General features: G+C 40.8%; 1 protein-coding gene across 2 annotated transcripts; it reads left to right on the forward strand.

Annotated features, from left to right (window-relative positions):
• Positions 1-4935: 4935 nt before the first annotated feature.
• On the forward strand, positions 4936-15109 carry LOC127782682 (uncharacterized). Of its 2 annotated transcripts, XM_052309949.1 has the most exons (11): positions 4936-5130; positions 5224-5292; positions 5435-5573; positions 7295-7397; positions 7499-7537; positions 7991-8074; positions 8694-8819; positions 10133-10231; positions 12714-12884; positions 12959-13038; positions 14661-15109. In XM_052309949.1, exons 1-11 carry the CDS (start codon positions 5094-5096, stop codon positions 14707-14709), a joined length of 996 nt encoding a protein of 331 aa, XP_052165909.1. In that variant the 5' UTR covers positions 4936-5093; the 3' UTR covers positions 14710-15109. The 2 variants fall into 2 exon arrangements, with proteins under 2 accessions (XP_052165909.1, XP_052165910.1); XM_052309950.1 differs by lacking the exon at positions 10133-10231.
• Positions 15110-15528: the final 419 nt, after the last annotated feature.

The following is a 15528-nucleotide window of genomic DNA, read 5'->3' on the forward strand; positions in this document are numbered from 1 at the left end:
CTACCTGAGCCGTGGGGTGGTCGATCGGGCTAGCTTGGTGTCTGGAGGGTCAAGGTGGTGGTTTGGCGACAGTTGTTGTGGGCTGGTGGTGGTATTGAATGGAACTCGCTAGCGAAAGCCTTGCCTAGCCTTTGGGTGGCTGACGAAGGCGGCACCTTTGGCGTCGTTATGGTGTTTTCCTTCGTCGCTACCAATCTCTAGGTGAAAACCTTGATCCGGTTTCCGGACAAGCGGTGGTGGCGCTTTCACGTCGTGTCGTCCATGGGGCGCCGTTTTGGAGAACCTTACCCATGCATCGATCGTCGTTGGTAGACTACTGTGTCAACTCGAAGGCTCGAAGCACTAGATGCCTAGGTGTTTGGCGAGGCCTTTGCCTTCTTGGCTCCTTTCTTGTTTGTTGGTGGCATCCAACTCTCTTCGTTTGTTTCTGTCGGATGGAGTCGGAGCTGCTATGTTGTTGGGTGCGATGAAGCTTGGCAACGATAACACTTGCAATTTCTTTCTAGGGGTGTTGGTGGTTGCCGATGCATGGGCTTTGGCTGATGTTGAACATGTGAATTTGCCGTTGTCTTGATTGTTTTGGCAGTGCCTTTGCCAACGATGACGGGACCGCCGTGGAGTCGGAGCCGTTGGATGTTGGGCGGCAAGTTCGGCAATAATGACACGTGCCTCGCGAAGTCAAAGTCAAAGCTTTGTACCGCTTTTTCAGCATCTCAACATCGATCTTTGTCGTTGGGTTCTGTCGTTGTTTCTCATTGGTAGTTTGGATAGAGTGGTGTGGTGCTCCGTGTGCTGTGTGGTTGTACCGGTCGCAGTTGAGGGGCTTGGCGAGTTCTTCTCGCTGAGAAGTTGTTTTTTGTTTTTTTCTGTAACTTGTCTGTGTTTTTACTCCTACTTAATTGAAAGACTAGTAATTATGCACGTGCAAGGCATTTTTTTCATAATATATATCAAGGAAATATAAAATCACATTTAAAAATTAGAAAGTACACATACTTTGAAAGGTAATTTATTAACATATCAAGTGCACATTCAACCTTTCTGAACATTGCTTGCTATTCAACTATTGAATTGATTTCCTATAGGAATAGGAAAAACATATAAAATTTCCTATATGATTGAAATCCTCCAAAATTCCTATGTTTTTCCTCCAAATCAAAGGGGCCCTTAATTTTTGCATATAGAAAGAACCAAAACAAAATAAGAAATTTCTTCAATATAGCCTTTTCAAAAGACTAACCACAACAAAATTAGAGAATGCTTCATGAAAAAAGATTGCCGAACAAAGTAGCAAAAGACATGCTGTTTTGCCACTTCCTTTAGTATCTTTTCAACATAAATTATTACAGTGTTGAGCAGCCTTTTGTTAGGATAAAAATGATTGGTTTTATTTTTACAAGTTATGTTTCTGATTACATCTATTTTAGCCAGACTGGCCCAGGAGTAGGCTAAGAAAATCCATTAAAATTAGGAGATGGTGTTACAAACTAAGCATCCACAAGAAGCTGTCAAAATCGGTTACAATGAGCGGGAGAGAAAAAACTGCAAAAGGAATAATACCAATCGTCTTTCGCCTATTATCTCCAGATTGTCAGCCATGAGGTATCTTCCCTTCAGCTCAAGCCACATGAAAAACTTGGATTGCCAAAGCAGCTTGCCATAGCTCCATCTCATTTTCATAAGGAAGAAAACATGGAAAACTTCAGACATCGTAGTTTACATCTATTGTTCAAGAGCCATTAGACAATTAGAATAGGAAGGCATAAAAATACATAAACCAGCATGTACTTTGGAGTATATTCTTATGAAGTTATATAAATTAAAGGATGCGACCACACAAATGAAAATTAAAACCGTCTCCAGATCAAAGATATTGCAATGCAGTTAATAAGCTGAACATATAATTTACTTAGTATTTACTATACGAATAGCTCCTAAATACCGTGTACCTAACAGTGAAACACCATGGTCAAACATGATAGGATTTTACCAAAATCTTCATTTGTCAACAGTGTCAACCTGTATTATAAACAATAGAAGTAAGCCAATATATTCAGATGCCTAATAGCATTAACAGATACTTTTTAATATCATGGTTTCTTTTATTGTTATATATCAGAAACAAGTTATTAACCTAATTTACAGTTTTAGTAAAGTAGGGGAACAAACAAAATCTGACACTTGCAAGTATTACATACAGTTTTGACCGTGGTAGCATGTTAATCTGCAAACCTGAACATTATTTGCCACAAACTATGTAACTTTTCTTTCCAAACTTCATTGGTAGGAGTACATACTGGTTCTCAAACTTCCTGATTGCCACATTTTTTTTAAAAAAATAGTATTGCACATGGCACCTGGGTAATCTGGCAATAGATTGGATAGGACAGATAATTTGAGATTGCTTTCGAAATCTAACTGCCCAATCAGTACACCGCAAAATAATATTACAGGTTGCGGACATGTACCTAGAATAGTAGCAGAGTGCCGTACTGGAAACAACCAAACAAAGAAGATATATTCAGAAATACACATATGATCTACTATTATGAAGCAGCAGACCTTCTAACTTATACATATTCAAAGGTTCAGTATCAACATTTGCTCTATTCAAAGGTTGCATCAACAATATACATATTCAAAGGTTCAGGATTAACATTTGCCGATGCCGCACAAAACCAGTATCCTTGCAGACTTCCTTCTTCCCAAAGCCTTCAGGGAAAAAGCTCCCTTTAGTTTCTGTCTGAAACTGCAATAATTTAAGGAACACTTCTATGCAGTGACCAATTGTTTCGGATTGGCGGCTGTGATCTCAATCTATGATGTAGAAAAGAGAAATTTTTATGTGCATTTTTCATAGTTTTAACTACCAAAAACGACATTTAAAATAATGGACTGCTATCTGTAGGTTGTTGCTTGCTGCTTGCTGCTTGCACATCTCAACCAAAAGAATCTTTCAGCAAAATATGACAGGTGTGTGTGACTGATGATCAAGAATCAGAACAAAAATATACTAACTTAATTGCTGATGGTCAAGAACATTGATGCATATATGAAATTGATGCATATATGAAATCAATACTATACTATTGAAAAGTTCACATGTAGGAAATAGAATAACACTAAGACACGAAAAAAAAGAGAGGGCATGGAACCAGGGAGATGATAAGCAATGGTGATTGCAGTGAATGCTGTAAATTCAGGATTGCAGTACACAAGAAGCCCTAAGCTCTATCTCTACTTCCCATCATATGCAGATGCATGTCTCTACAACAAGTCAGTCACTTCACATGTTCTGTTTTTCAAAATGTCTACTTTCGATATGTGCCACAGCTGCCCTAGTAACAGTGGTAATATGATTTCTAATTCTAAAATGAATCATGATTGTCCATTGGTGTTCATTTGAAACTAAATTAGTCTACAATTGAATTGTAAGGCTTGAATTTGAAAAATTAAAAAATAAGAAACCAGTAGATTTGAAGTCTCCATGTAAAAGATCTGCAAGTCACAAAAAATGTTTAGAGTGAAGTCTACATTCCAAAAAATGTCCCTTCTATTCAGCTACTAATTGAAGCACCCCCATGCCCATGACATTGAACTAATTTATTTATCTGAATACAATTTATTTATCAAAAACTAATTAATTTCAGTAAGGTAAAACTTTGTACTGCATTCAGCAGTGTTTTTGACTGTTTTGTCTTTCAGCATAAGCTCATGTCAACCAATAAGCTGAGAAGAAGAAAACCCCATTATATGTCAGAACAAACCCAACTTGTCTGAAAATAATATCTTAGAAGTTAGAACACTGTGCCATTAAATCATCACCTTTGCCTAGATTATTTCTGGTGTACAATGCATGTGCCTTTTGTCTCTTTGTTGAACATCTGAACAAAAATTTACTCTATACAATTCAGTGAGCTACATGCCTACACTAACACTGGCCCTGCCTGCTTCCATTGACGAGCTTAATCAAGAAACAGTGGAAGAAAGAACTCTTGAAGCTGCTTCTCCTTGCCGCAGCAACGGAGCTTCAACGGCCATGGCGAGAGGGTGTGACTCTCCGGCGTCCCCCGCCACGCCTACCATCGTCGTGCGCCGTCACTGCCGCAGCAGCAGCACGTGTGCGAGAAACCCTAACCCTAGAAGAGGAGGGAAGAGGGGTAGGGGATGAACTCACCGAGGAGAAGGTGGCCACCGGAGGAGAGACCGTGCCGTCGCCGTCGCGTCTGAGTCAAGCCGCGCCGGACGCCGCCCCCGGAGCAGCGCTTCCTCTCGTTGCGTAAGTGTGGCGCTTCCCTCCTACGCGATTCGCCGGTCGAGGCCGAGCGGGAGGCGCCGCTGGCGGCGGTGGCGGGCGGCGGCGGGGAGGGGCGTCGGGAGGGTGGGGCACGTGGTCGCTTCCTCTCGTGCCCCCGGAGCAGCGCTTCCTCTCGTTGTGTAAGTGTGGCGCTTCCCTCCTACGCGACTCGCCGGTCGGGGCCGAGCGGGAGGCGCCGCTGGCGGCGGCGGCGGGGGCGGCGGGTAGGGGCGTCGGGAGGGTGGGGCACGCGATCCTGGGTGCCGCCCAGTGACGGTTTGGAGGGAGAGGCAAGGGGCGGCGCGGGATTTGATGACGTGGGCAGGGATTTTGCGATGGGGAAAAGGCGTGGGAGCGTTAATCCGACGCTAATTACAATTACGGTGTTAATTGCACTAAACAACCCGTACCTTTTATATTAGTCTAGATAATTGGCAGTTCCCGTGCTGGTTTAGTAAAAAAAAAAAGGTATACTCCATTTTGTGATACGTGTACTTGCAATAGTAATGAAAGACACATGGGCCCTAGTGCAAACTTGCCCCACATGTCAGTCTCTAGTGTTGTTGCTGGGCAACCAGCGCTCTTTTCACGGCGCAGTGGCGCAGTATCCAACGAGCTTCCCGCATACGCTTCCTCCTTCCTTCCGCCAATTCTTCCCCTTTCTCCTCCTCCCCTCCCTTTCAAAACCACGCAACCGCTCCTACTTCCCCCCTATATTTCTCTCCCACTGCCAACTCCCAAACCCTAGCGATCTCTGCTTTTCTCCACCGGAGCACCTCGCCCATCACCCCCACCCATGGCGTCGCCGCGTCATGTTTCCGGTTTGAGCCCAGGTAAGAGCCCCCCTCCGCTAGCGAATCCTACTAGCCCCTCAGGCCGCAACGCAACGAACCCGCCGCTAACTCCTCTACCCCTTCCCGCCGCAGGAGCCGCCGCCGGCGCGCATCACATGCTCCTCGAGGCGGCGTACAACGACAACCTGCGCGGCTTCAAGAGTATGCAGGGGTGGATTCTACCTACCGGCTTGGATTTCGTCATTTCGACTCCTCTCCCGGTGCTGATCTTTTTTTTCCCTTCCATTTTTTTTGTTTTCTTTGTGGGTGCCGTGGTGGTGTTGTTCGATTTCGTTCGATCCAGACCTGGCGAACATGCTGGATACGGGGAGGGGATGCCTCCGGGAGACCGTGGGAGAGGCGAGGCAGGCAGGCGTGCAAGGCATGGAAGGTGCCGGCGTGCTGCACCTCGCTGCCATCAACGGGAGCATGAATGTGGTCAGGTACCTGGTTGACCTCGACAAAGAAAGTCTGCTTCTCTGGATACAAACCCTAGTTTGCACAATTCTGATTGTTCCCTGTGAGCGGTGTAGGGTGGTTTCGGTTGTCACAATATGCAACTTTCACTTTGCATTGGGGGCTTGTGGGGTGTCCTGGTTTTCATGCATAGACTAAGAGATATGATAATTTAACACTCTTTTAAATGGGTTTCGATTATTTGATATCCTGGCCCACTTTCATTCACTCAGATGGCCCCACATGTCATCATCACAAATGTCAGTTAAAGTAATTGGGCAACGAAAAAAGTGTCAAATTATCAAATTTTTTGTTTTAATATATACATCTCAATTAATATTTTTTGAATCAATAGTTTTATTCCTTCTAGAATTGTGCATGCCATAAAAAGCTTCTGGATGTCATTTTGATTTACCTCGTGAATTTATAATAAAGAAAGCATGGTTCAGCATCCATACCCATTTGTTGGGGTTAATTGGATTCATGCCATTATAAATTTGCCCCTTTTGAAAAATGCCATTACAGTTCATCTAATTGGAAGATTCCATTGCAAATATATTGAAATTAGAAATATGCAACTGCTTACCATTTGTTTGCACTGAAATTCCTTTTTGGACCAAACTACCCTTATCTCTATCTCTCTCCCAGATCCGCCGCTCATTGACAAACTCATCCGTCGGGCTCGAGGATCTGGGCGAGTAGGTTGGCTTTGCGGGCACGTAGCGGTGCTGAAGAACTTCATGTCCTCCGCTCCCACCAAATGTCTGCGAACCGCTAAATATCCTCCCAAAATTAAACCTTTAGCTCCAAAGATGCCCAAGCAAACAAACACCAAAATCAAGACAAGGCGCTAAAATCATTCAAAATATCCAATGTTTGCCCAGATGCGAGCAAGTTTGCACTCTGAAATCCAAGCTTTTGACCATCAACCAAACCGGGGGAAAAACAAAAGACATGCAGAAGTTTCTTGAGATAGAAAATTTTGTTGGGTTCATCATTGATTGATGAAGCCGATATGCTTCGAGTTTTGGTTTTGTTGGGTGGACGCAAGGTGTGGGAGTTTGGCTCCGGCAACGGGGCTTGGGGAGGAGGTGGGTCTGCCGCTATCCCTGCTTAGGGATGGGAGGAAGAGTGGAGAGTACGGAGGTAGAAGATAAAGGGCAATTTAGTCTAAAATAAAATTTCACTGCATCCAAAGGGTACGTGGTGGCGTATCCAATTAGACAGAGTTATAATGACACTGTTTAAAACTGGTAAATTTATAATGGCATGGATCCAGTTAACCCCATTTGTTATCCTCTGCTTATTCATGATCGTGGCCATTCCAATTATAAAATATTACCAAGATAATATCCATGTTAGTTTTTTAATTCACTTATTTGCACATATTCACATTGTCCAAGAATATGTACTTGATTCTGCATAAGTTCTGCACTGACTATACAATTTAATTGAAGGTTTACACTTGCCATTAGGATCTGTCCAAATTTGTCTTATGCGATCAATGTTTTATGCCATTCCAATTAGCCCAATTTTGTCTTATGGAATTTACTGTTTTATTCCTCACATCACCTAAATTTCACATACCTGCATTATATCTCTAGAGTAGCAACTTCTGAATGCCATTCTCTTGGAAAAGCTCTTTCTGGCTCTATATTTTTGAGATGAAGATACTGTTTTGATAGGTGTTCACCTGTTTGCTTGACAGGGAGGACACCTCTGGTTTCTGCTGTACACAGTGGACGCATAGGCACGGTCAACTTCTGAATGCCATTCTCTTGGAAATACTCGATGGATTTTTCATTATTCAGGTGATTGTAAAATGGTAAAACTATTGCTTGCAAAAGGAGCTTATGTTGACCCGTTATCTGACTGTGGGACACCATTACATCTTGCTGCTACTGAAGGGCAGGATGGTACCATGAAGATATTGTTGGACCACAAAGCGGATGTAAGCTTAACTGCATGTTAATCCTACCTTAAAGTTAGCTTTGGAATGGCAATTGTGTTTGGTTTTGTTCTCAAATCTGTTGTAAGACATGCTTTGTCGTTTCTTCTGTACCAAATAAGTTTCTATTGTTTGGACTTATTATGCAATTGCTCTTTTGTACTTCTACCATAATTTATGGTACCTTATTCTGTACTGTTAATTGTTCTGTGGTGCCATCTAGAATTGAGTAAAGTCTATAACACTTGACCAGAAAGTCAATAAGCCACAATACAGTCCATAAAAATATTGACAATGTGCTTATTTAGTTTTGTACTGCCATGCAAGCTGCTCTATCATCCTCTCAATTTAAAGCTTCAGACAACAATATGCTTCTTTAAATCAACCATTTTATTATGTTTCATCCTTTATCCAGTGTTATCATTAGGAACTAATATGTTTGATGTTTCTCAACAGTACAACAAGATGGTACTTGGTATGACACCTCTCTTTGTTGCTATAAATCATGCCTCAGAAAAATGCGCGAAGCTCCTGGTTAAGGTAAAGTGGTCTCATTTAGCTTTGTTGAATCCTATACTTATGGTGAGGTTTGTTTGCTTTGTTTCAACATTCTTCCACACAAGCTTGGAAAGTTTCACTTGCTTGTCATTATATTAGGCCCAATTCTTTTCTTCAACTCGAAAATTCAACTTCCCTGTTTTCCGTTAGCACGCTTTTTAAACTGTTAAATGGTGTGTTTTTGTAAAAAAAAAAGACTATATAGAAGTTGTTTAAAAAATTCAAATAAATCCATTTTTCAAGTTTATGATTATTGATGCTTAGTTATGAGCTTTCTCGTTTTGCGTTTGCTAAAAATCTCTCCAAAAGAGGAGATCGAATGCAGCCTTAGTTTGGTTTGTGCAGTCTGTCTACAGTTGTGTCATAACACCTTATAAGCTATATGATTCTTTGTTAATTATTATCTTCCATTTTTGGGAACTTTTGGCCATCAGTTTTGCTTCGACAAATATGGTTTACTTGAGCCAAACAGCACAGTAGACATTTAGAAAATAGGCACTAGCAATAAAGCTGTTATTTTTAGTTTATATCCGAAATTGCATTATTACATATTGCTGGTGAAATCTTGTGTACTGATGTATATCATTTTTTTCTATGATAGGCTGGTGCTGATATCAATGGAGATTATGTGTTAACAGCTTTAACTGATACTTCAAGTCCTAGTTCAACTCAGTGTTTGCATTGCTTACTGGAAGGGTTTACTGCCAGTCATCACGTTGCTGACAATGTAAGAGTTGACTTCTGTGCCCCTGCATGTGTGCATTTTTGATCTCACACACGTACTGTCTAGTACATGCTTGTAATATGAACTAAATGTGGGTAGCTCAGCTTTTCGGGAGGTGTTTGCCTGTTTGGTTAATGTCTTTGATGAACATACTTAACAAATGGTTTAAAACAATTAAACAAGTGGTCTAAATGAGCGTGGAGCAAATAACCCATTCAATAATCTGGTGTATAATCTGAAAAGAACAGGTTAATTTCTGAATGCTTCTTTCCTCTTCCTAGTCTCATCACATAATTATTCTGTCACCATAATTCATGCATGTGATTTATTCTGTCTAGGGATATGTAACGAATACGAATTCTAGATCCAAAAAGAAACTTGAGTTTGGTACACACAATTTTGTTGAAATATGCAAAAATTGTTTTGAAAAAAAAATTCTAGTTTCCAAGATGTAAAAAAAGGTTTTGGTTTTCATGAGGGCACCCACTGTTCATTCTGCCATAATACAAGTCTACAACTTTTCCTTTGTACCTTCACCTTGAAACCTAGGATGAATTTTAAAGGGAGTTTCTTAGGTTTGTACAACCTTATATGTTCTACAGTCACAATGTTTGAATTCTTTAAATCATTGCAGCATGTCAAAAATTTGAGTTTTCAGAAACGGGTGACATGGGAGACTGGACCCTTGAAGATTAAATAATTATGATGCTCTTGACAACATATAGTCATTGATGAGTTGGGCTGTTGCAATAGGATGAATACTAGGGACCTAGTAAAGCTTTCTGTTGCAACTGCATTCGCTTGTTCCCAGTTGGCTCATCCCTTGTCTGACTAGGCCTCGATGGTTGCAGCTGACTATTTAGCACACACAAAGCATGATGAAGCAGATGGGTTACGATGTTTAGCTTGCTGAACTTGTATGGTAATGTAGGATAGTAGGTGGGCTGGTTGATTTGTTTTCCCTTTGCCCCTTTCCTTTTATTAATCACTTCTGCCTGTTTTTCTCTCTGCATTTTCAGTTTCAATGCTTTCTATGGTATTAACTCATCACATGCCTGATGCCATGGCATGTGATGAGTATGTGTCGTGGTGGTCTGGTACCATTCCTCGCTACCTTTAGGAACCATGGCGTGGATGCTATAGCAAATTATCATGAATGCTTAAACACATCATGCCCAGGCAACCAATTCTGTCTTTTTCCAAATCCCTAAAGCATGGTGGTAGTTGCTTTAGTAATATCTCATACAGTCATACTTTCCATGCATCATGCTGCAAGTCTTCATTTGTTTAGTATTCTTGATGATACTCTGATTCAGGGAGCACCTGTGAGTAGAAGTATAACAGAGTTAAAGTCACTAGGGAGTATGGCGTTCCAGAGCAAGAACTATCTTCATGCTGCAGGATTCTACAGTAAAGTATTAACACCATATTTTTCCTGTGTGTTTGCCTTTTCCAACCTTTTTCTCAATTGTGTAAATTATAGTAAGGGGGTGTTTAGATCCAGGGGTGTAAAGTTTTGGCATGTCACATCGAATATACGGACACACATTTAAAGTATTAAACGTAGTCTAATAGCAAAACAAATTACATAATCCGTATGTAAACTGCGAGATGAATTTATTAATCCTAATTAATCCATCATTAGCAAATAATGTTTACTGTAGCACCACATTGTCAAATCATGGAGCAATTAGGCTTAAAAGATTCGTCTCGCAAATTAGTCGCAATCTATGCACTTAGTTATTTTTTTAGCCTATATTTAATACTTCTTGCAGAAGTTCAAACGTTCATGGAGAGGGATTTAAACAGGGCCTAACTTGTGTTGTTCACTAGTTCACTAGTTGAACCTGGCAAGGATCATCGGAGTATATGATTTACAGGGGTTCTGATATGGCTTATTTCGTATTATTCTTGAACATAAACACGTGGGACTTCAAACATTTGGAAAATGTGGTTTCAGAATGTTTTAGAATGCAATGGAATCAATTTGAAGCATTTTGCAAAAGAAACAGCCTTTCATGCATGCAGATTTTGATATGGCATTGGCTGATTTCTAAGATTCTTGGTCAAGGGACAGTGAATTCCCTGAGTGCATCTGGGCTTCAGTTGGCACCAGTTATCTCTAGCAACTGGATAGGATCCAAATAATAGCCATGCTGCATTCTTTATGTTATCGCTTTGTTTTGTTTTAAATTATGTGGGGCATTCCTGCATCTGCAAAAAAAATATATGTTGATGCAGTTCTTACATTTGCCTTATTGAGGATAGTGTCCATTTTGTGATAATGGAAACGTAAACGTGTATTCACCAAATTATGTAGTGCACGGCAGTACTGATTTTTTTTACCACCTTTTTATCTCGTGTCATAAAATAGTGCTGATTTGGAGTTCTGTGCTTTGTCAGAACATAGAAAAACTATGTTAGACAGGAAAATTATCTTAAATATCATATTTTATAAGAGAGAAGCTAGCTGTGGAACGAACTATAGCAAAATGTATTTTGAATCCAGGGTCACCCACGTCCCCCTTCAGGGAAAATCAAATATTACACATGTTCCTGTGATTTTAATTTTCTGAGAAAATTCATGAATATAGTGCATATAAAGATGGCAAAAATTTGCTATAGGACACTCATAAAATGTGTAATTGGCTGAGAGACACCATAAAAACGTGACACGGCTGATGGACACTAAAAAATGGTGTAATTAGCTATAGGACATCGGAGACAATATTTTATAATTTCCGGGTCAAAAGAGATGAAAAATTTTTCGAAATGACGAGATTGCCCCTGGCGCTATCTTCCTTCACCTGAAATCACAAAATTAGCTGGGAGCAGCCGCCGCGCAAGGTTGTCAACGGCGAGGCAGCGGCGGCGCGGAGCGTGTGCAGGAGGCGGCCACGCGCGAGGCCTGTGACGGCGGCTGCCACGGTGGCGCGGAGTGTGGGCAGGAGGCGGCTGCGCGCGATGCCTGCGATGGCGGCGGCCGCGGCGGCGCGGAGCGCGTGCAGGAGCTCTGCTGCTTGCCTGCTTCTGCTGCGCAGCAGCAATTGTTGTCTTCGGTTTGGATATGATGGCGGCACGGCAGCGGCGGCGTGGTGGTGTCGCAGGATGGCGAACTTGTCGTTGCCGTCGCTGTGGGACCAGCCGCCGACGCCAATGAGGTCGCGCAGGCGCCAGCGCCGCGATGATGAGGACGACGACTCTCCGCCGGCGGAGGCGCTCTTGGGAACCTGTCGTGGATGGGCGAGCCGTGAGATGAAGATGGCGCCAGGGGCAATCTCGCCATTTCGAAAAATTTCTCACCTCTTTTGACCCATAAATTATAAAATATTGTCTCCGGTGTCCTATGCTAATTACACAATTTTTGCAGTGTCCATCAGCCGTATCACGTTTTTGCGGTGTCTCTCAGCCAAGAACATATTTTTTGAGTGTCCTATAGCAAATTTTGCCTATAAAGATGTACAAACCTGCAAAAAATAAATTCAAATTCCATCCTGGTTTTCAAGGTAAAAAAAAGACATGTTGCATCATTAACAAACGAGAAAATAGTAGACATCTCCATGAACAGCGCTGCTTGTCTCTTTTTGTATCTTGAAATCTAGGAAACAATGAATTGATTTTTTGCTGGTTTGCACATCATTATGAGCTTTTTCTGGAATTTACAATACACTGCAACATGCTGAAAATTCAAATTTATTTGTAAAGGGGTCGCCAGTGACCCTAGACGCTAGAATTGCACTCCAGAATATATCTGGTCAAGTGTTTCTTTTAAATATTTGTATGAATCTATGCACAGGAATATGCAGATATTTTCATATCTTGTTTTGGTAGTTCTGAAAATTGTGATTTTTTTTAAAATAAAATCTTGTTAATGATGTTGTTTCTTGTTGGATGCAGGCAATGGACCTTGACCCTGATGATGCCACCTTGTTCTCAAATAGGAGTCTTTGCTGGCTTCGCAGAGGTCATGGAGGCAAGGCTTTGCTGGATGCTCACGAATGCAGAAAAAAACAGCCTGATTGGTCAAAGGCCTGCTACCGGCTGGGCGCATCTCTGATGTCACTGAAGGTTAGAACTTGGGAGTTATCCTTTTTGGCTTTGTGCTGCAAATTGTTGTTTTGATTATGTTCTTTTGTCATCAGGACTATGGAAGTGCGTGCGATGCACTTTTTGATGGACTCAAATTGGACCCAGCAGATGTTCAGATTGAGAATGCGTTACGGTATCCCATCTTTCCCTTTGTATACATAACTAATGTAGTCAGTAATGCAGTAATGTTTACCATGTGCCAGTTGCTAGTCTCTATGAACAATGAACTCCATGGCTTAGCTCATCTTTTGTCGTTGTCGTTCATATATCAAAATCTTTGTGGGTTCAAGGTCGATTCACACTCAACTGCAAAAGAGCTGTGAACGTGTTTCTTTTTATTATGGTGTTTTGGGTTTGTTAGGATTTTGCGAATCCAATGTGCATTTCGATGAAAGTCAATGCATTCATGCCATAACATCACACTTACGTACCTTCCATCTCCACAACTATATTTCTATGAATTATTTTTACTACATCTGTCTCAGAATATAAAAATTTTTAGGGTTAGACATGGGTATTAAAAAAGTAGGTAGAATTAAATGGGAGAAGATTATGATTGATTGAGAATTGCAAGTAGTTGAGAAAATTGAATGGTGGAAGGTTGTGATTGGTTGGTAGGAGCATGTTGGCAAAGAAGTTGTATTTTGGGACAAACCTTGAGTGCTAGAAGTTGTTATATTTTGAGACGAAGGGAGTATTTTGAAGGCATAGTGTTTCTCATTACCATGTGTTGTCACGTAAGGTTACCCTTACCGCTGGTAACTAGGCTTACCGCGGGGTACGGTAATGGTTACTGGTGGTAGGATTTGGAGAATTTTGACCAAATTCAAAATTTCAAAAAAAAAATCATGGATGTAATTCTTGTTTTTTAGTGGCGGATGGTGAAGAATTTTTTTAAAAAAGGAGTAAGATAAAATCAAATTGAGTGCAAAGCCGATAATAGTTTAGAAAATAGAAAAAAGAAGAAAGTTATTGGGCCTTAAAGTTGCACTGTGCAACCGGCCCATTAAGGCCCAATACAAGAGAGAATATCTCCATAATATAAAAAGGTGATGTCTAATTTATGCATTTTACATTCAAAAGTTAGGTTAGCAAGTATCGTATATATTCTTCTAATTATTTCTAATTTATACATTTAGTGGTTTTTCAATTATTTTAGCATTGTTCTGTTCAGCTAAACAACTTGCGGTTACCGTGTAAATATCACGGTTACCGCATCAAACCGTGTCCAAACCTCCAAATTTTTGAATTCAAATATTCGCCGACGAAATTCACACGGTTTTAGGTGGTTACCACATGGTAACCGCCTTACTGCGGGGGCTAGGGATGCAAGTGGGTAGTCCTGTTATCCGCATAAAAACCTGCTTGCTAGTTTATTTCTTATATGGTAGTACAAAATTTAGAAGAAAAAACCAGCTTACCTGCCCCACTTGCATCCCTACGCGGGGGTGCAATAATTCCCTTCTAAACGGTAAGAGAAACCATGGTTGTCAAGCATTGGCAACTACAGACCACCACGTCCAGCTTAAAGAAAATGTTTTTAGGATTGAATGTGGTCAAAACTTCTGTACCAATATCTCTATAGTATTCATACTGACTTTGTTAAAACGATGTCTAGATTGTCCTGAAAATAAATGTTTTCATGGCAGTAATTTTTAATAGGTTATAACATCATAGTACAACAGAAACTAGCCTTAGAAGTTCCATGTTCCAAAATGAGACTCATTCAATACTTGTGGTTCTTGGAATATGCAGGGAAGCTTTTCAGAACTTGAAATTATCTCGAAGCACCAAGGCCAAGTGAACTTGTTCTTCCTTGATGGGGATTAATGGAGTTATGTTTCCTGTCCACACATTCTATCCTTGCGCGAAGCTACCCGTATTTCCTGAACAAGTTTCTTTTATTTAAGTTAATTAAGAACCGTAAGCATTATGAACTTCCTTTTGTGGCAAGTAGTTGGTTCTGAACAATTTTGTATTTCATGTGATAGTGATGCCATTGAGATACTTTAGAACTTGGCATGCTCGACACAATGTTACCTAAAGGAATCTCTCCAGTTGCTGTCTGACTCATTTGATCATCCTGCCTCGGTTTTCACTACACCTACGAATACAATATTGGTTAGCAACGCATCTCCTAACGGCAAGTGCTACGATAGATGTGACCACCATCTTTAAATTTATTTATTTTATTCACTCCTGAACTGAGAGACAACTTATACAATGTATCACCTCTGGTACCAATATCTTTAATACTCTCACATCTTTCTTAAAATTTGTGTGGAGGTTACTTCTTGATTTAGGGGTGGCTCATCATCTATCTTCTTTCCATCTCATCACTTAATCCAACGTGGCACTCTTAGGGGCACCATATTTACCATGTAGTACTTGCCCTAATCTCCTCCCTCACACAAAAGAGATGACAACATTCACCGTCGGGAAATGCATCACCATCCTTACCCTGTGGTAACTTTATTCCCATCCTTGCCCCTGCACGGGGAATAAATCCCCGTGGGGTCTTTGTTCCTGATTAAAACAATATATGCATGTTAAATTATATATGCAATATAACATATATTTACACTTTATATTAATATATCAGCATATATCTAGTAATAGTATC

This window comes from Oryza glaberrima, chromosome 8 (genome assembly GCF_000147395.1).
Source record: "Oryza glaberrima chromosome 8, OglaRS2, whole genome shotgun sequence".
Taxonomy (NCBI): Eukaryota; Viridiplantae; Streptophyta; class Magnoliopsida; order Poales; family Poaceae; genus Oryza; species Oryza glaberrima.

Coding starts and splice junctions, on each gene's coding strand:
- LOC127782682 (XM_052309949.1), top strand. CDS start 5,094: ATGGCGTCGCCGCGTCATGTTTCCGGTTTGAGCCCAG. Junction 5,131..5,223: donor TGTTTCCGGTTTGAGCCCAG/GTAAGAGCCCCC, acceptor TTCCCGCCGCAG/GAGCCGCCGCCGGCGCGCAT. Junction 10,232..12,713: donor CTGCAGGATTCTACAGTAAA/GTATTAACACCA, acceptor TGTTGGATGCAG/GCAATGGACCTTGACCCTGA.